General features: G+C 43.1%; 1 protein-coding gene across 3 annotated transcripts in view; it reads left to right on the plus strand.

The window, feature by feature from the left end:
* ATP11A (ATPase phospholipid transporting 11A) overlaps positions 1 to 21711 on the plus strand; it is a 912970-nt gene that overhangs the window by 490171 nt on the left and 401088 nt on the right. For all 3 annotated transcript variants that reach the window (XM_078657659.1, XM_078657658.1, XM_078657657.1), the window contains exons 8-10: positions 16610 to 16660; positions 17239 to 17303; positions 18962 to 19043. In XM_078657659.1, the coding sequence (XP_078513785.1) occupies positions 16610 to 16660; positions 17239 to 17303; positions 18962 to 19043 (198 nt within the window). The remainder of the gene's footprint in view (positions 1 to 16609; positions 16661 to 17238; positions 17304 to 18961; positions 19044 to 21711) is intronic.

Consider the following 21711-nt stretch of genomic DNA (forward strand, 5'->3'; position numbering starts at 1 on the left):
AGAGACCTGTGCTGCATCTTTCAGCCCACTGCTGATCCTGAAAAGTAATTCTAACCATACTTGCAGTAACTTGAATTTCCTTCCATAGGCTAACATTGACTGGTTTCACTTGGAAATTCTTCTAAGTGTGGAGTTTCGAAAACTAAAAAAATTCCTCTAAAGTCAGCTGAACTACGAATTCTGATGTACTCACCTGTTATCAGGAGAGACCTCAGTGCTGCATCTTTCAGCCCAGTACTGATCCTGAAAAGTAATTTTAACTGTACTTACCAGTAACTTGAATTTCCTTCCATAGGATATCATTGCCTGCTATATAAAGTACATATAAATTAAAAAATATATAAAATAAAAAAATAAATATTACAATTTCAATATTTTTAAAAACATTTTTTTTCAATTTATATTAGAAATATGTAATGTAATTTAAAAAAATAAAATATCTAAAAATAAATACTTTAAAACAATGTAGTAAATCAGTATAAAAAAAATAACAATTAATCCATTTAAAAATTACCATTTACAAAACCTTTGAAATTCACTGAAAAAACCATAGGTTTCAGCCACGTTATAGTTAGGAATTAGCATTTAAAAAACCTTAGAAATTCACTGAAAAAACCATAGGTTTCAGCCACGTTATAGTTTGGAATTAGCATTTCAAAAAACCTTAGAAATTCACTGAAAAAAACAAAGGTTTCACACATGTTCTAGTTAGCTGGACATTTCACTCATACAAAACCATTGAAATTCCCCCGTTATAGTTAGTTCAGCTAACCATAACTCGCGCGCCCGCAATGCACTGCTGATGACATCACATATTACATCACTCATGACATGGTCAGTGACATCACTGATGACATCATCCAGTGAATGTGTGTCTTTCTGAAAAATAAATATTTTTTATATATGTATATCTAAAGGTCGATGGAGGAATAAATGGGTAAATAAGTGTCTAAATAGATTTTTTTTGTAAAATTGATTGTATAACTGACTTATTAAGTGCATCTTAGTGAATACATGTGCTAGTGAGTAATGTTTAAATATGTAAATATCTGTATCAGTGTCTCACTTTGTGGATAAGTGGCTGCATGGGTTGGTGAGTAGCTACATGAGTGTCTATATGGGTTATTAGTTGTTTATTTGAGTATCAGAATGAGTGTCTGTATGGTTTGGTGGGGGGGTATTACTTAGCGCACAGATGCATGAATGACTGACTCACTGTTTGTATGTGTTTTGAAGACAGCATGTGTGCAGGACTGTATGGGTGAATGAGTGTGTGTATGGGTGGGTGTGTTAGTGAGTGAATGACTGTCTCAATAGTATCTTTATGAGTAACTACATATGTTTTAAACTAGTATGTGTGAGTATTGATGTATATAAGTGAGTATATGTGAGAGTGAGAGATTGGAAGAGTTCCTGTATAAATAAGTATGTGTTTCTATAAGTGATTGTTTAAGAGAGTTAAGGTAAGTGTTCATATCTGCTGCAGAGAGTGGATGTGTGTTTTCTTTTACCTGGACTGTGTTTCAGTTGGATGCCTTTCTTGTTAAAGCCTGACAGAGTTGTTTCCAAAGTGCAAAGTGGGGTTGAAAGAGTGGAGAACACAGCTCTGTAAAGAACAGGTTCAGTACATTTCTGCAATGAAGCACAGAGGTGCACCCTTGGCGACAGCTGGGGAAAAGCCAGACCGGAAGGTATGCATGGCTCTTTTCTGAAATTGTGCCTTTGGCAACTTAGGTACCTCATGTGTTATCTGAATTTTGTTGAATGTATAGGTTGATTTGTGTGTGTTAGAAGAAACAGTCCATATATTCCTTGGGTAAAAAAGAAATCAGGTTTGTGAAAGTTAAATCTTTCAGGTATTTGCAACAATATATTGGCTTTAGTTAGGAGTAAGTCCCTTACTAGTAGTCCCTGGATCCCCCATGTGAGGTACTTTTCTTTTAAGAGTAGAGTCACTTCCTCTTTCCCTGCCAGTTCCGTCCATTGATCAGACATTTGTTCGAGTGCCCACTAGAAGCAGGGAAAGCTTCGCGATGGTGGGGGTTTGAATATTAAAACAGAATGTGAGTTTGTTTAAGAGAAGTAGCAGCATTAATACATTAAAAGTAACAGAACAGAATGCTGGGAGACAAAGCTATTTTGGAATCCTCAACATAACCCATGCAGCCATTGATAAGAATTGCATTAGAAGATGGTGGAAAGAAAGTACAAACAAGAAGCTACGTTTAGGTTTTCGTACAACAAAGTTATGAGAATTTTAATATACGGCGAAGTTAACAGAATTCTAGGAAACATAAGAAAGCCCCCCCTCCCATAGACACGTAATACGAATCCCAATACCACCAAGTCCCTAGTTAATTCAATCCTGTGTTATGACCTGGGACAGTGGTAAGATCCTTCCATGTAGAACAAGATGGCATTTGGTATTTTAGACTACTGTGGGGATTTTGTTTTTAAAGAAAACAATTTTCATCAAACCAGACTCCTATGTTCTTGACTAAATGTTGAAATGAGACAGGAATGGGAAAGTTATTAGTAAAGCAAGCTATAATCTGAAGGGCTTTCCAATCTGAGAATTGTTGTCTTCATTTTGTTTAGGCAGAGCTAGCTTTCTTTATGCGGTATTAGATGTGATTCAGGCTTGTGTACATGCATTTGTGATGCTCTGGTAGTTCTCACAGATTCATAAGAAGTTGGATGTCTGTTTGCATTACTAACTGAATGTAGAATTGGTGTCAGTAGCCTATCTAAATATTAGGTAGCAGAGGATATCCCTGCTGGAGCCCATATAGAATCTATTTGAGTGTGGAAAAGACAAGCCAATTCTAATATGCTGGCTTCTGTTTGTGAGCAACGATTGAAATACTTGGTTGGTCTTCCAGTGATTCCAGATCTGTTTTCCAGCAGATTTAGGAATGTTTTGTTGTCCGCTCCTGCATTTTATGCAGCTAAGTCAATGCATCAAGAAGCATCTGAATTTATGAGTCACCTCCATCGGGGGATGCAATCAAGTCTTCTCTAAAACCAGCCGTTGCAGTCTCTGTTCCTTTCCCCAGTCTAAAACCAGTCTGTCTATTGTGTAGAATATTATTTCCTTTTGCAAAAAATTATAATTGCCGTGTTGTCTGTGACTTCAGAATTTGCTGATTTAGGGGAGGTTAGAGATGGGACAGTAGTTTGTATGTATAGATTAGTAATTTTTTATGGTGCAATCCTAGCTAGAAAACAGAGCGCTTTACATTACGTGGGTGAATGGGAGACTATCTACAAGATCGTGCACATCAAATAGGAGTTGCACAAACACAAGTCATACATTTGGTGTTTGGTGCTTCTTGTGGATTAGTCAGTGTGGTTTCCAGTAAGAAGGTAATCATTGCATGTTTTAGGTTTGTGATACTCTTTCCTATTAGAATGAGATCTTTATCCCAATTGAATGAATGTCTTTCCTTTATTGTAGGCCGGTTTACCTTTATTATATAAAGGATATTTGTCTATCAACGTACTACCTTCTTTCAAGATGTGCAGCATCAACATTATGGCCTAAAGGTGTGCAGGACAGAGATGATTAACTATCTACATACTGTGAAACAAAGAGCTTCCTTTCCCTTCTAATACTTATCATTGTATGGCCTTACATTGACGATTTCACAATATTTACAATTTGCAGTATACAGATATTATGAAGAGTTTCCTGTGCGGACTAGTTCTATGGTGAGGGATACAGTAATATGTGTTTAAGTATCTACTTTTGTATTCCTTCAGTCTGTTTTATTTTGTTACAAAACCAATAGTCAGCTCCTTGGCTTGGCCATGATTAGTTAGAGAAATTCTCCACTATTTCTGGTGGCTCTCACTGTTGGTAGTCAACCAGGTGGGTGTGCGGGGGAGGGGTGCATTTACAGCCCTACAGTTAGAGTTGGATTCTCTCTTTCTCTTTCTTTCTGTATCTTTCTTTCTTTGATGATGTAATATGGGAGATTGTATGGTAGTCAGCCCAGAGTTAATAATGTAGACCTACCTGTGTTATGTTTGAAATTAATTATGATACGATTCGGGTCAGGTTTGCGCTATATAAAACTCTGTAAATTAAAATAAATAAATATTGGTTCCTAAATTGCACACAATACAGAATTATTTCTGCCAAAGTTAGAATCTATGATAAAAAAATATATTCTTGATAATTGTGTATTTACTGTCCTCAAAATTGATATGGTCTTAATTCCTGGACAAATTGATCTCAGGCCTCAGCCTAATGTATGTTCCATCACTTGTGTGGGAAGAGTGACCCAGTGCCTCATGATAACACCTCTGGATGTCTTCGGAGGGAAGTGATGCTTTTAACTGGTCTGCTAAGTTATAAAGGTCTCCCCAAAGAGAACTTGCTTGTCACATTCAGTACGAAAATTGAAAAGGTCTGTATTGTCTGTAAATACATTTTAATCCACAGAGGGCCTAAACAGGGAGACTGCCACCTAGGTGATCCTCACAGAAATAGGTATTTACAAGCAGCTGCATGTATGTATATATGGATTGATGTATATGTAGGTGTTAATTACATAGTGCAAACCTATCTATAAATGGTAGAGTGGTGTACAGGGCCTCAGACAACGAGACATTTAACATGTGAATATTGGGTGATTGGTTTGTAACAGAGAAAGTGGTCGTTATAGAGGCTCTTTATCAGATTGGAGCATATTGGGGCAGTTCCGATAGTAGATATGGGGAATTAGTTCCAGATGCTGGATGCATAGATGGAGAAGGTATGTTGCCTTGCTTTTTATTTTTTTCCACTTGTCTCCCATCTTATGGTGTCATAGCTGAAAGGGGGCTTCGAGCCACCGGACATACTGAGCTTATTAGCCAGATAAGCAGGGGACCTGATCATAATGAAATTGTTTTTGATGCAGCTGATTTTCAAGATGAGGAGGGCTAATAGGAGCAGCCAGAGGAGGCCCCTCAGAATAGGGGATATGTGATCATATTTCTTCAGACCTTTGAGGCATGCGACTGCAGGGAGGGTAGCATAGTATGGCGTCTGACCGGCTGTGGAGAGGAAGGCATTGCTTCCATCCAGATGCTTGAATAGTAGTTCTGAAGTCACTTTCTTGGAGATGTTGTTTCAAATTCTTTAGTGGAGAGAACTGGTACCAGGTTGTCTTCGTTTACTTGATAATCTGTTTCTTGAGGCTAAGTTCAGTATCATAGGGTAAATCCAAGAGAATTGGAATTGGGTAAAAGGTGTGGTTCGAGCCTATCCAACTTCAAGTCGCTGAGCCATGACTTCAAATAGTCCATACTCAATTAATTTTGAAGTCCATTTGGCCTTTGCTGGTAATAGTATCCTAATGTATTGGCTCTGATGTTGGTTTCATGGATGATAGACTAGTCAAATGGTAGTATGGCTTTATGCCTAAATCCTAGAAAGGTTCTTGAACTAGGTTTGACCTTTAGTAGGATATTTATTGCATATCTTACATAGGGTAAGGATCATAGACATAAGTGTGTCCTTGCCCTCAAATTAATTGACTCACGGTTTCTGCAACTACTTGCACAGGGTAATAACTGTCTGCTGGGAGAGGCAGTAGTCTCAAGAAGGAAAGACCTGCCCTAGGTGGTTTGCCGCAGAATTATTCATGCCTGTGATGTGGAGAGCTCCAAGAGTGAGCATATTTTTTACACACATTAGCACATCAGAACAGACAGCTTGATCAGAGCTTGCAACATGGTATCCCATTGCTTGTCAATGTAAGCTTTTGACACCATTTTGTTTTTTGAGCTAACACAGCCTGGCCATGGCATTATGAGGCAAATGTCAAGCAAGCTTGCTATTGGATAAGCCTTCCTGCAGAACCCACATCTAAAGAAATATATCTAGGTAGTGGAGTCATTCTGGATTTAGGGACCAGATATGAATATTTTGAAGTGGGGACAGCTGTGACCATCGTTACTTTTTTACATGCTACATAATCATGGGGTGCACAGACGAGCTGGAATTTGAAGATTTTATACAAACCTTTTAATCTTTTTTCCTTTAACCCTTTCCACTTTTGAGTGACATTGGGCCCAAAAGTGGGTTCAAGACTTACAAAGAATTCATAAACTTAATGTCAGTCTTCCACTCCCACAAGTGGTTTATTTAATGTTGTGTATTAGGTTTGGTTTAGTATGCATCCCGAACCTATCAAGTCGAGGAAGACCAACTTTTTTCGTCTGCCTCTAAACATAAGACCTCTTTTAGATGGCATGCCAGCATTCTGGAGGACAAGATTGATTTCTGCCACACTGAAGTGCAGTCAATGCTTCTTGAAGAATTGAGGAAGCACCATAAGAAGGAGCAGCAGTAAAGGTTGCACTCAACTTCAAGGCTCTAGAATGCGTTTGCCACCGCTGTGCAGTGCACAGCAGTCACTCGCGTTTGAGGCCACCACACCATATTGAACATATATTCCAAAGTAGCAGTGTAGGTCTTTGTGATTTCATTTTTCAATGGCATCTTTTAACATGGTGCACAGCAAATGCATAAAGTCATCCCCTGGGTCTCCTCTGAAAGCTTTGACTACTGCTGAGTACCCTCTGCTAATACCATCCTGCCCACGTATTTCCAGTATGGCACATGCCACCGACAGATTGCTTTTTGGTACCTGCACCAGTGGGCTTGAGACACAAAGGTTCCAGTGCAAATCCATCTGTTTCTTTAGGCAAGGGAGAGAGAGTCCTGCTTCCTAATGTTCATTGTCAAGCATTCCAGAGCAGCCAGCCGACATTCGGTAATGCTCACTGTGTTCTATGGATGCTCATGCACTGGGGGTATCGCCTACCCAGGGGGCTACCCGTGCTAAACCCGAGGGCAACTCTTGTGTAGGTCTAACTACATTTTGGATTACAACAGATTTTAGAGACTGTAGTCATTTTCGTTGTTGGGCAGGACAATACCCAGTGAGCACTGTTTGGAGATGTTAATTTGCAGGAGTCATCTTTGAACTACATGGCCATTAGATTAGTATAACATTCTGATCTTTTGCAGGTATTTTGGAATCTATATTTTGACAGCATTTCGGAAACAGTGCGAAGAAATACCAATGTATTTATTCTTTTTTTGTGGTATTTCTTGATACAGGGCTTCGGGCAGTAGAGCATTTAGATCATTGTGGAGAATGTTCCCATTCCACTGAAAATAGATGTCTCTAGTCTTACCAGATGTGTAATAAGCACTCAGTTTCTGTAGTTGATTCTCTACTCAATACACTAGACACGTTTGCATTTGCTATGCACAGATTTCAGTGTTGTTGCTTTTTATCACTTCTTAATGGCAAAAATGGTTAATAGCTGAAATAATACAACATTCACTCTCCACTAGTCACTATTGCTGTTATTTCCTACACTGCTTGTGTGAGATCCCTTTATGATCTGAGAGACTTTGGTGTTGAAATCCTTCCTACACGTATAATACTATTTTAATACTCTTTGCAGGTTATGGTGCACTTTTAGCTCTGTATTTTTTCCTTTTCTCATCATGTGGTGTATGAACAGGCACACCTTAATTGCTTTAGCTTCATTGACGCTTGAGCAGCGAGAGCTGTATCACTAGTGCAGGTGTCTCCAATGAGTAGCTTCTGAGCTACCAGTAGCTCTCCAGCTCCTGTGTGTACCTCTCCTGTGTGCAGCCCAGCCTACGACTATCAAAGCTTTTGCTTGGTTGATTTATTATATGTATACCAAAATTTAAAAAACTTGTATTCAAGACGCAAATGTGTGCATTTTCACAACTCAAAAGCTGATGTCTGTAGAAAAACAGTTACGTTTTCAAAATGTGGTTAAAGCTATTATTTGAGTTGGAGAGACGTATTACTCATATTTATACCTTGGTGCCAGAGGGATTGCAGCTATGGTTTGTATGTACCACCCATGTCATATTTCAGTTAGTTCAAATTATCAAAGCCCTTTTGGCAGTATTGCTGTAAACCCTGCCTAATGCACCCAAGTGATAACTGCTGTCACTCTTGGACAGGACGTTCACTTTTACATCACTAATATTAGAAGCTCTCTGGATGGTTTTCATTGAACATAAGCAGCTCTTGTTACAGAAAAGGTTGCAGACCCCTGCACTAGTGGCTCCAGTTAACTTGATGTCACTGATCCTTTTTTGCCTTCATTTTCTTTGAACGATAACACCCGTTATGGAGTAATCTAGGGTGAACGCTGTTGTTTAGCTTGTTTCCAGCATATTTTGAAATCCCTTGTGACCTTTCTCTCTTCACTAGTTATTGTAAAGGTTTTCCTGGATAATTTATGTGTAATATGATCATAATGTATATATTAAGATGCCATGAAGAGTGCAAGTTTCGTTATGTTATGATGTCATTCCAGTTGCTTGGGGAGAAATTAATGCTAAACTGGAGCCACGTCCAAGTGCTGCAGGGAAAGAGAAGTAGGAAACAAATTGCGTGAGAAAGAGCAAAAAAGAAAAGAAAGCTGTGGAAAGAAAGCAGGGGTAGTGAATCAGGAAGAGAGAAATAGGAGATATGACAGAGGAGTGTGCAAGAAAGAGGAATTAAAGGCACATGAGAAGGAGTCTGGGAACAAATTTATTGAGAGGGAGGGGAGATGAGATTAAAGGAGAAACAAGAAAGATCTATGAAACGGACACAAAAAGGAGGATGATAAAGGAAAGGAGTGAATAAGAAAGATGAGTAATGTGGACATAAAAAGGAGGTAGGAAATAAGTCACATGGTGGTATTGGGCTTGAGGGAAGGAGCCAACAAGAGAGATTGGTCTGTAAGAAAGATGGTAAAAGCAATCTTGTTAAGTCATGTTGTGTAGGCTCCTTCAGTGTGCTGAGGGAGAACGGAAGACATAAACCAGAAACAAAAATAAGGGAAGGCAATCACTGGAAGATAAAGTAGCTCATCCTGAGGTTTAAAGGCTGAGAAGCAGCGAGATCAGAGTGCAAAAGCCATTGCGGGACCCATTGACCATTCCTCCTTCTTTGCTCCTTACTCCATCCAACTTCTTGTTTGTCCAATTTACCCTCTGTACGCTCCCTGTAACCCACCACGCCACCATCTTGTGTTTCCTGTACACAACCCCAGTATTTCCTCCTTACGCCATCTTATAAATATTGCGGGAACTGGATTTTTCTTTTGTGTCATTGACATGAATGGTGTGCTCTATTGAAGGCTCCCTTTCCTTCAGTTCTGTCTTCTTTCTGTTTCTATGTCAAATGAAGGGCAGATGGCAAAAGAAACTTTGTTGTAGTTCTTTCTTCCTTTCTTGCTATGTCAAAGAAACTAACAAAAGTCTAATGAAAATTCCCTTACTGTGTGGCCTTTGTTTGAAATGGAACTAAAAGAAAAACTGTATCTGTTGGACTTGGCCCTTTTTTGGCTAAAGTTACCTAAAACTTTTTGCTTTCCCCTAGACTTTTTTAGGTCTCGGCTAAGCGCGCGGAAGCGCGTTCTCGCCGAGAACCTATTGCTGCCGTGTCTGCTTCCCAGGAGACAATCCTGGCCACGCGCATGGCGATTTGAAACTTCCACGCGCACGCGAACGCGATCTGTGGCCAGGCGCTGTCTCCTGGGAAGCTCGAAACACCACACACGCATGCGCATACACACAGACACACACACAAGCGCCCATGCACGCACGCACATACATACAGAGACACCCCCCCCCCACACATACACACACACAAGTGCACCAAGGCCCCACTCCCCCTCCCCTGCCGCCGTCACCGTCACCGTCGCACACATACATACACACACGAGCATACACACACACACACACACACACACGAGTGCACCAAGCCCCCCCAGCCCTTTTGAACTTACCTGGCCAATCTCGGGGGACTCTGCTCTCAGCACGCGGCGCGCAACCTCCTGCTGGCGCGGCCCTGGGGCTCTCCACCGCTCACAGGAGCCCCGGGCCGCGAGACGCATTGACTCCGCCTGCCTCCTCTTCCGGTCCGGACGCGGCCCCGCCCCCGTCACAGGCGACCTTGCCTGACTTCCGGTGCGGCCGCGGCGCGATTCCGGGGGCATTTTCTGCACAAACCTTGTTTTCATAAGGCGTTTCGTTTGCTACCCGCGCTAGGGGGAACCCACAGTACTGTGTACAAGGATTGACACCACCCCAGACAACCACTCCCCAGGCATAGCCCCACTCCCGTAACCTTCCGTCGCCTTTCTCGGTATGTTCCGAAGGGAGCCCTTACACCTCACCAGGGTCCCGCCGACTCGCCAGACTGATGATTTCAGGGACTGACGACTGACGGGGATAGAAGGACACCTATATGATTCAACCTACCAAAGGCGGCCTGTCAACAGGTTTTATGTAGTACCAAATACCGTACTTGAGTCGTTGTACGCGTTAAAAATAGCATATGTTAAAATCGGCGAATTTACGTGCTTTACAAACAGCTGAAAGGATAAAGGAGAGCGTTACTATGTGCATATGGACCCCGGCGGCATTCCTGTATATTCGCCAGGCCCTTGCATGCAGTCCAGCATGGCCTCAAATGCCCCCCCCCCCGGCTCAAGATGGAAGTTGCCGAGCAAACACAGTCACCCGCTGCCACCCACCCAGGAATGCTACAAACTGGCAATCAAGCTGTAGGCCTGCTAGACAATCAATGTCTCTGCTCAAAAGTACCCTTAAAACACGGCTGTGACGAATAGTCTTCCGAGAAAGCATGCCGGTTTCTCAACAATGCGCCGGAGCAGTCACTAACTGGCCAAGAGAGGACTGCAGCCTAAAATCGCGGAGCAGGCCTCTGGGATTATAAATGTGTGTTTTCGTGCTTCTAAACGTGGGTCGTTTTTTCTTACCACCATTGTTTTCAGTGTATTTGTGTCTAGATTTTTGTAGATGTCAGTAAATACATGCAGATAAATATTATAGTTGTGTGTGCGTGTATATATATATATATATATATAATTATTTATATATCATTTATAGCATGGATGGAAGAATGTTAAATATATATGCAGCTTATGTGTAACTTATATTCATGTATACATCTTGTTTATATATAGAGACATGAGGGGGCCTGCATCTTACTTTTAAGACGGGTCTCAAGGGGGTTAGTGCAGTGTTGATTCCATTAGTTTCTCTCTTTCCGCTTGGACAGGCTTTGCTTCAGCCTTGGCTAAGGGAATTTGAGAGGATTGATCTAAAAAACTTGATACAGGAAGGACAGAAATGTTTAAAAAAAAATAAGTAAGGGCATTTGAGCAATAGTAACATCTGTAAAAAAAAAAACGTTTCAAGTCTTCTGTGTGTCATGCAACTTAATCTCCCCATGTCTAATATAATGAATGTGTCCGTCTATTACGCAACTGGTGCTCATGTAAAGCGCTCTGATACCTCCGGGTCGAGTTGGCGCTATATAAAACTGCAACAAAACTAATACAAATACGTAAGAGATAGATGTATCGTCCATACTTATGAACAACTCATGCAGTCCCCCACGCCAGTTACAAGTGCCTCCTTGCTGCTCTGAATTCCAATTTTCTGCAGACTCCTGAAGCTACCGCCCTCTGCTGGAGCTCATCAGACAAGAACACGACATTGCTTGTTTTCATGAACTAGCAGGGTTCTCCGAGTCAGCCTAAACACAGGTTTTAACAATGGCACTAATTATTGTCTTCCTACAGCGAAAACATGTTGCACTATTCAGCACAGTACAGAACAGGTGTCACGTATGGATGAGCAGTGCACGCACCTCCCCTCCACGCGACAGGTGCAGCATAGCGGCATGGGACAGGTGCAGCATAGCGGCATGGGACAGGTGCAGCATAGCGCCACTGGACAAGTGCAGCATAGCGCCACGGGACAGGTGCAGCATAGCGCCACGGGAGAGGTGCAGCATAGCGCCACGGGAGAGGTGCTGCATAGCGCCACGAGACAGGTGCAGCATAGCACCACGGGACAGGTGCAGCATAGCGCCACGGGACAGGTGCAGCATAACGCCACGGGACTGGTGCAGCATAGCGCCACGGGACTGGTGCAGCATAGCGCCACAAGACTGGTGCAGCATAGCGCCACGGGACTGGTGCAGCATAGCGCCACGCGACTGGTGCAGCATAGCGCCACGCGACTGGTGCAGCATAGCGCCACGCGACTGGTGCAGCATAGCGCCACGCGACTGGTGCAGCATAGCGCCACGCGACTGGTGCAGAATAGCGCCACGCGACTGGTGCAGCATAGCTCCATTAGCAGTGAAGATGTGCAGCTCTGGACCAGCAGCGCGAGCATCCCTCCCTCCCGAATACCTATAGCACGGCCTCGGGGGTGGAAAGTTCCATCACCCAGCACAAGTCCATGGCAGGTGGTGGCAGCCAGAGTGCACGGTACCCTCACACGCGCCTAGTGCAGCACAGGATGTAGCAGTGCGACTTCCACACCCACTCTCTGCCCTGGGGAGAGTAGACAGCCATCTCAGCTTTTTTCTCTCTCTCTCTGCCTGTCTGTCTATATATTCTACGTTCTCTCACCTTCCCTCCCGTAGTGTGAGAGGCCTTTTATTATGTTTTGGCATTGTTATTTGCAATGTCAATAGCTCAAACTCGCGTAAATACGCGACCTATTGCATTGCAAATGCAATAGGTCTCGCATTTGCGAGAGATTGAGCTATTGGCATTGTAAATAACAATGCCATTTATTTATCTGTTTTCAAAACCAGCATATATTAAAAAGTTTGTCATTTACAATGCCAATAGCTCTAACTTTTTACAAAGCCGAGACCGTTGCATTGTACATGCTTGTTCTGACATGGTGTTGCCAACTTAGATGCTTGAGACACTTTGCCACGGCTAATCAGTGTCAAAATGCAAGTGCTCCCTGTATAGAGTGTAATAGTAATTGGTTGTTCATGATTGGTATGTTTGCCTTACTTGTAAAGTCCCTAGTAAAGTGCACTATGTGTGCCAGGGCTGGTAATGCAAATGCTACTAGTGGGCCTGCAGCACTAATTGGGCAACCCACACAAGTAGCCTTAAAGAGGGAACTCAGGCCTGCCATTGCAGTGCCTACGCACAGTTTGTTAAACTGACATGTTGTTATGACAACTACACTCACTTGCCAGACATTACCCTTCCCTTTCTATGCACATCGGATACCCCCTATGGTAGGTCCAGGGTATCTCCTAGGCAGGGTGCAGTGCATGTGACAGGTATGCCATGTACTAAGGTGTGTACCATGTCCTGACAGTGAAATAATCTCCATTTCGTTTTTCACTGTTGAAAGGCCATCTTGCCCATAGGATAGAATTGGGAGGCTGTGTAATATGTTTCCCAGCCTATCTTCCCAAAGGCTTAAGATGGAGAGGTGAACTTTAGTGTGCCTGAACTCACAATGTAATAACACATCTTTTTATGAAGGTGGTTTTTGCATTGTGTGTTTAGAAGCCACTCTTATAGAAGTGGCTGAGTTTTTGTGCTCTAACATTTCTGTGTTTCTCTGCCTGGTTGTGGATTGACTGTCTGGATTTGAAAGTGATAGGTTCTGGGGAATGTCTTGACCCAGGGGAGAAGGTCAGACAGCAACAGGCTGACTTGCATCTGGAGTGTAGGGGGAGTAGTAGCCCCTATAAGTGAAGAGGCCTGGGTTGCTGCCATAAAACAATTGTCCCATCTCCTGCTGAGTAATTGAGAATCCAGACCCCCACTAATCAAAGGAAGAAGGTGTCACTGGCAAGGAGACACCCAGAACTGGTTTGAACAGGGGACAGTGCCCCCTGAACACAAAGACTTCAAAGACATTTAGGGGTATAACTATGAGAGCTGAAGCCCCTAAACTTTAGAGAAATGGATTGATCAAGATTGAACAAGACTGAAGCTAGTTTGTGGTCAAGAGGAACCTTTGCCAAGGAAGAAACAACTGAAGAGACTGAAGAAAAGGACTGACCCTTGCTGTGTGTTCTGGGGCTGGCTGCAGTTTGCTGTTTTAACCAAGGAAAGGCTAAGGGGACTTTGTTGTGTGCTGTGTCCCCCTGCTTAAAAGGACTTTGCTGTGGTTTGTCCTGAAGTAACTTATCCCCAAGGGGCCGAGGTGAGCTGGCTCCCTGTTGCGGAAACTCCGGAACACAAGTTTCCCTGAGATTCTCAGTGACGCTGTGTGCAAGTGCTTGTTGCAGCCTGATACCCCCATAAGAAGTGCCCTGTGATCGTGGGCACCTGAAGTCCAAGCGAGGATCATCTACGCTGTGTGTGTGCTTTTTGCAGCCTGAGCCCTTCGTGAGGATTGTCCTGTTATTGTGTGCACCGTAGTCCAAGTGAGTCTCAGCGACGCTGTGTGCGTGTGCTTTGTGCAGCCTGAGACCTTCGTGAGAATTGCCTTGTTATCGTGCACACCCGGAATCCAAGTAAGCCTCAGCGACTCTGTGTGCGTGTGCTTTGCACAGCCTGAGACCTTCGTGAGGATTGCCTTGTTATCGTGCACCTGGAGTCCAAGCGAATCTCAGCGACCCTGAGTGGTTGTGCTTTGTGCAGCCTGAGACCTTCGTGAGGATTGCCTTGTTATCGTGCACCGGAGTTAAAGTGAGTTTCAGGGACTCTCTGTGCGTGTGCTTCGTGCAGCCTGAGACCTTCGTGAGTAGTGCCCTGTGTTCGGGCACCCGAAGCGCAAGTGAGTTTCAGCGACGCTGTGTGCGTGTGCCCTGTGGCAGTAGCGGCCTGGACCAGCAGCCCCGGAGGAGCTGAGCCGCCGGCCTGAGCCCGCCTTTGCCAGAGCGGGACCTCGAACCAACCTCGTCGATGGAGGATCTGAGTCCCGCTACCCGGAATTCGCAAAGATTGCATTGGAGGCCCAAGTCGCTGGAAGCAGAGAGGAGAGCGAGGTCGCACCCTCACAGGTAATGTGTGTTGACGCCTGGGGCGGGGTGCGGGCTCGGAAGGAGACGCTCTCGGCCGCTCTCATTCTGGCAGCGCAAGCCTCTGCTTCGGATCGTATCATGGCCAGTAGTTGCCAAGGGAGTGGCAGTACCGGGGCCGGATTGCTGAGCTGCACTTTTTGTTACACCATACCTATGTTGGGGGCAACTGTTGACAGAGGCTGACTGCGAGTCAGAAGGAGATAGCGGAGAGACCACCTAAGGCGCCGTGTTCGGTACTGGAGTGTATTGCGCATTGCATTATTTCTGCATAACGAAGTACCTGATTGTCGAATTACACATTGCATAATTTCTGCATAACGAACTACCTGATTAGTGCATTAGGCATTGCATTATTCCTGCATAACGAACTACCTGATTAGTGTATTACGCATGGCATTATTTCTGCATAACAAACTAACTGATTGTCGTATGATGCATTGCATTGTTTCTGCATAACAAACTACCTGATTAGTGTATTACACATTACATTATTCCTGCATAACAAACTACCTAGTTAGTGTATTACGCATTGCATTATTTCTGCATAACGAGGACCTGATTTTGCATTACAAATTGCATTATTCTTACATTGCAAAGTGCCTGATTCTAGCATTACAAACTGCATAACTTTGTATTTGGATTGCCATGGAACGGTTAGAAGTGCTCATTAATATCGCAAGAACATACAAGGACTGGCTGACATAACAACCAGCCAGGAGGAATATTACAAAAACGCATATGTTGGATTTATATCGTGTGGTCTTACCGTTTATCTTTTTATATAAATTTATACTCGTTTTTATGAAACTCGTGTGGAGTCCATTTGTGGTGTCATCATTGGTTGCTTTGAGCGTGGTTGCAAATACTTTACACATTCGCCTTGAAGATCAGCCTGGCTGCTCGTGCCAAGCTACCAAGGGGGTGAGCGGGGGCTATCTCAGAAGGTGTTCTTTCTTTCCCTGACCTGGAAACGAGGGTCCCTATTTGGCCTAAGGTACCTACCTTAGCCAACCAGGGATCCCGGGTCTAACAGTATCATAGGCGAGGGAGCCTTCTATGCTGTTTGCCTTTTGTTTCTTGTCTGACTTTAATGTGCTAACGCCCCACAGATTAGCATATTAAAGATTTAGTTAGCGAATCCCAGTTAAAAGTTACGCAAGCACAGTCTATAATATCATCTCCCTATATGAAGAGGTGGACGACTGTTTAGCTGTGGCACCAGTACTTCCAACCACACTACGGAACCAGACCTATACTGGAGTACTACAAGCAGAGGGCAGTCATAGTTCTCATTACTGTTAGAGTTGGGCATGGTAATGTTAGATCGGCTCTATATTTATAGTTTGTGGCGTTATATTTGGAGCTCTGGTAACACATATAGCTTTGAATGAAGAAAGAAGAGATGGAGGAGATGAAGAAGAGGGCCTGGTAGTAATATATTGACATATCAGTTTTTATTCGTACATTTGGAGTTAAGTTAGTTGAGAGAGATTTGGACACAAAACCAATCCTAGGCAGCAGCTGAAGCCCACATTATCTTTTTGCAGCCCCTCTGACTAAGTGTCATGCCTTCCTTTAGGTTTTATTAAACGATTTGGTGAGGCTGTACTGCTGTGCAGAATGTGTCTTTGTAGAAATGGATTTTCTTGAACGCTGTGACCGTTTACTCGAATTGATAACAACCCTGTTTATTACCACTAAACTAAAATACATGTTTTTGAAATGTATTTGCTTTGCAGGTTTGTTGGCAGAATCAACATTTACAAGGAGCGGGATGAGACTGCTGCAAGGTAAGAGATTCTTTATGATTTCAGAAATGTTTGTTTCATGTCCTCCTTTTTGGCACACAGTGTATTTGTTTCACTTTATTTTTTATTAAATTTTCAATAAAGGTAGTTACAGGAAGTCCGGATACCCGTTGTTAAGTCCATGTGCATGTGTTCACATTTTCAATTCTCCCTGAGGTTCAGGAGAGGCATATCTCCCTAGGTAGAAATAGGAGTTTAACTTATGTATTATGTCCCCAAAATGGGAAGTATGTTGTCCCATGCGACGAGGCAAGCAACCGAAACGCTATGAAGACAGCTGCCCAGAATGGAGGGCACACTGAACTAGATTAACCTGAGAATCTTAGGACAAAATGACAAACGTTTGCGGAGCAACCCATTTAGTGAACTAAAACTGTACATTTTGGATCGTACCTGTGTTGTGAGACCTACCAAACCTGAGTGTTTCCCATTATATTGTGAAAAGTGGGGTGTGCAAGAAATATCCGATTTTCTAACTGTTTATGTTTCGTGTTATATTTAATTCCACTACTTAACCTTTTGACAAATACACGTCTGGTTTGCTCTTTCTCACCTGCCAGGCCTTTAGGATCGGAAAATCTGCTGCTCAGAGGTGCTACGTTAAAGAACACAGAGAGAATATTTGGTAAATATATATTATTTGAATGAATCACAAAGGCATGGGTGGGACAGGGCGGGCGAAGGGAAGGGGACAGATCACGTTGCCAGACGTTTCCTTTGTTCGTGTCTTTTGTTATAGATTGGATCCGGGCCCTTTACCATTGGCAGCCCCAAGATAAGACTATCAGTATTGGCTTGTTGCTAACCTCACATTAACATAATGACTGCTGCCCGCCGCGATAAAGTGTGCGCGAGAGGCCTTTATTGGCGCGATAAAGGAATCAGAACAAAATAGAGAGAAGATAAGACAGCTGTGACGTTTATCATGCTTACCATAGCACGGCCTGTGCTCCAGCCAGTCGAGGATAAATTATGGGACAGTGTGGGTGGGTAATATTTCTCGTGGCGTTGTCCTGGCTGCAACATGACGTGGATGTGTGTGTCATTCCATAAAGGATGTCCTGTTGAGATGAAAGCGCTTAGACATATATCTCTGGGTCTGTCTGTGACACGTAACAGTGGCACATTGCAAACCATTTATGACTCTTTTCGGGCCCGGTGTATGATACTTTGAGGCTACAAACCCTTTAATTCACAAAAAACAGGATTTACGACCGATCCCAAATTAATGGTTTGCAGTGTAGCAAACCCTTTTTACAAGTTGGGGAAAAAATCTGACTCACAAAAGAAGTTCCACAACCTTTTCCAAATCACAGTCAGGTGGGGGCTTGCAGGTGACGTGCCATTCTTATTGTGAGTCGCAGTGAAATGTGAAAATGCTTTGTGACCACATTTGGAGCTGCTGCAGACCGTTTATCAGTTACAGAGCATTGAGTTGAGGGGTGGAAGCATGACTGATTCGCAAATTTCCTTTTGGGAGTCATGTGAGGTAACGGTGGTGAGGACAACTGCATGCTCCGCTGATGTCTTTTCTGCTGAAAAATTTATATAGCACCTGTGCCTGTCAGGCACACAAACTCTCTTTAAAAAAAAGAAATTATATATATATATATATATATATATATATATATATATATATATATATATATATATTTATTTTTTTTGGGAGACATTGAGGAAGGCGTAGCTGAAACGCGTCTGTCCATATGAACGAGTAACGATTAATTAACTTAAAAGACTTACGGTGTCAGTGTGCGCCTCTATTGGTAACCGGAGGATTTTGGGCACATGCTGGGAATATATATATATATATATATATATATATATATATATATATATATATATATATATATATATATATATAATGTGGACACAGGGTAATACGTTTTCTGCCATTTGCAGGCCTTCGTCTCTGTGCTTGCACCCATTCATAGAGGTTCGCAAACTGCAGCCCAATGTTCGCAAGGCAGGAGTTTTAACAAATATCTTTTTAGTGATGCAACTTATTAGTACTTTAATTTCAGTACAATTTTAAGAAAGTTAGCAAACCTGTTGGCTTGCAATTTGCACACCCTGGTTTGTGAACTTATCTTAGTACCCTAACTTCATGATCAGGGAGGGGGGAGGGAGGGCAAGGTGGGATGGCACATCAGCTTGTTCCTTTTTTTTCCTTGTTGCATTTATTACCTTGCCTACTTTGCAATGCCACTGGCTTTAGATGTCTTGGATGATTTATTTGTAAACATTGCTTTTTTTTAAAACTTTACATTGTTTTTCTCGTAGGTGTGGCTACATACACTGGCATGGAAACCAAGATGGCATTAAATTACCAGTCAAAATCACAAAAGCGATCAGCTGTTGAAAAGTAACGTTTATCTTGTTTTTTTCTCTGTGGGGCCTTAAAATATATGCCATGAATTTATTTTAGCTGCTTATAATTTAACAAGCATTTGCAATGCAATAGGTCTCGCATTTGCGAGAGTTAGAGCTCTTGGTGTTGTAAATGGTAATGTCTTTTACCTGTGTGTTTTTGTTTGGAGTGTTGTAAATGTCTGTGGTGTGGAGTGGAGTGGAAATATGTGGGTTGGATTGAAATTGTTAGTTGTGGAATTGTGTGGGGTGGTATTGTGCGGTGTGTAGTGTATTTATGTTGTGGAATTATGTGGCATGGTGAATAGATAGGGGTGAGAGGTGTAGAGAATAGATAGATTGGAAGACAGAGAGGGATAGGCAGTTTGTGCACAAAGTGGTGAATGAACACCAGACAGAGGAGCAGAAAGAGTGTGTGGGAAAGAGAGGAAGAAGGGGAGAACAGGCTGCAGACATATAAAGAGGGAGGACGTATATACGCAGAAAACACCCCAGGAGGAGGAGGGGAGTGTGCGATTGGGTCTTACTGGCTTACTTTCGTGCCATCGTGCACAGCTAAATACCATGTAGAACATCAATAATTATTGAGAGGACAAAGAAGCCTTCAAATGGGATTACTCAACTTCCCAAAAATGTATACTAGAATCATGAAATGTGTTTCCAAAGAGTGGCATAGATGTTCACCTCATCCGCTCTAGGTGTAAGCAGTGCTCACCCTCTGTCTCGTTGGCACATAATGTGTGCAGAGGCAGGATAGTGCAAAATTAGACACACATCCGGTGTAATGCAAGTAAGGGCAGAGGGACCGTTGCTGACACACCCAGTGCTTTTAAGTATATCAGCACTGTGCACCCACCTACATTTATGCCACTGTTGTGGCTGTATGTATACTTCCAACCAGTGCAGTGTTGAGATGGTGTACACTCAGGCACCTACTTAGTATGAACAGAACTTAGTCAGTACACACTGACTGACATACGCCTGCTGTTTGTAATTTATTTGACTGTCTACACACCCCTTCTGTGAGCAAATCTTCTGGCTCTGTTCACACGCTTACAGACGTGCATGTTTCATAGACACGCAGTGTGCACAGAGCTAGAGAGGTGTTAACTGTTAACTCACTAACACAAATCTAGTTTGTGCCAGTGTCTGGACTGTATGCACTCTTGCGTTTTCAAACTCAGTGCATGCAGGTATTCTGAATGGGTGCAAATCAAGCAGTGTGCCCCGCAGTAGCAGGTACACACACCTTGTGTTATACACAGTTATATACACATTATTCACAGAGGGATAGAGAGGTGTTAACTCACAAGCACAAACTGATTTGTGCCGTGACTCTATGCACCATCATGTTCGCACACCCACTGTATGCGGGTATCGTGACTGTGTGCCAATCAAACACCCACCGTGCACTGGCAATGGCAGGTACACCCACAGTGCCAGCATGTTTCCTGCTAGTGTAAACACTTGGGGCAGCGGCAAAGCATTACTAGTCACACAGAAATTGTACACACAAAGCACTCCGAGAAAGCTGCCTCTCCGAAAACTTTGTAAATCAGTGTACTTGCATAATAATTTGCATTTAGCTTGCATTTATAATTACACAGAACACGCTCATTATTGCAGCCAAGAGAGTGGGCAGGATGCAGGGCTTCTGTTTAGAGTGCTTCTGTGACAAGTCTGTGCAGCTGAGAGAAGGGGGGCCCAGAGGTTAGGCAAATGTGTGTTTTATTTTGGGGGCGAATGGAGCGTGACTAAAACTGCAATGTCACCATACTCTGACACCTCATAAAACAACTGTGTATATTTAACAACGCAGACAATTTTCATCGAAAGGATATTGTCCTGCATTCTGTGTGCACAAACCTCGCATGCACACTCACAGATTACCAGACACTAATGCAGACAACAACAAAACGAAATATACTCAACAGCACCAAAGAACTGGCATACATACGCATGCAATCACAATTTGGAACGGCCCCACTGCGTATTGAAGGGTTACGTCCCCAGCGCCAAGCCTAGCGGTTTTATGAGTAAGCAAGCCCCCAACACACTGAGATAACTGTGAATATATAACCATTGTGCGGATAGAGTGTTGTAAAGCAATAATCACACACCGCTTGCACAATAAAACACAAGCAGCATCACACATTACATGAACTTGTAAAGCAGTGTTCTCCACTGATATGTTGGCACTGCGTGTCTTGTTTAGTGATACCCAGCTCCATGGTAATCAATTTATCGACTTCAGAAGGAGAACATACTGAGTGAAACCACCAAAATCCTAATCTGTGACCATACGGTTTAGCACAGATAACTAAAATGGATGCACTAATCCAGTGAGCAACGAGACTGATCCTTAGCTACTCATCTCACAGTGTGCACCCAGAAGCTGTCTGCAGCATAACAAACATACACATGTGCTAACCGGCGCACACAAATATATTGTGAGTGTACGCATTTAATGTGGCCAGGGCTGGCTGTCATAGCGTTTTTCGACCCCCACACCCTCTGTCTCTATTGCCCCCATAACCCTCCCTCTGTATTGCACTTTCCCCCCACCCCCCGATAAAAGCAAGTGCTATGACCCAGCAAGCAAGCTGGCTGCCTCACACCGTTTTTTTTGATTTTTTAACTTTGCTAATGTTTTTTGCCATGTT

The sequence above is a fragment of the Lissotriton helveticus genome, chromosome 8 (genome assembly GCF_964261635.1).
Source record: "Lissotriton helveticus chromosome 8, aLisHel1.1, whole genome shotgun sequence".
Lineage (NCBI taxonomy): Eukaryota > Metazoa > Chordata > Amphibia > Caudata > Salamandridae > Lissotriton > Lissotriton helveticus.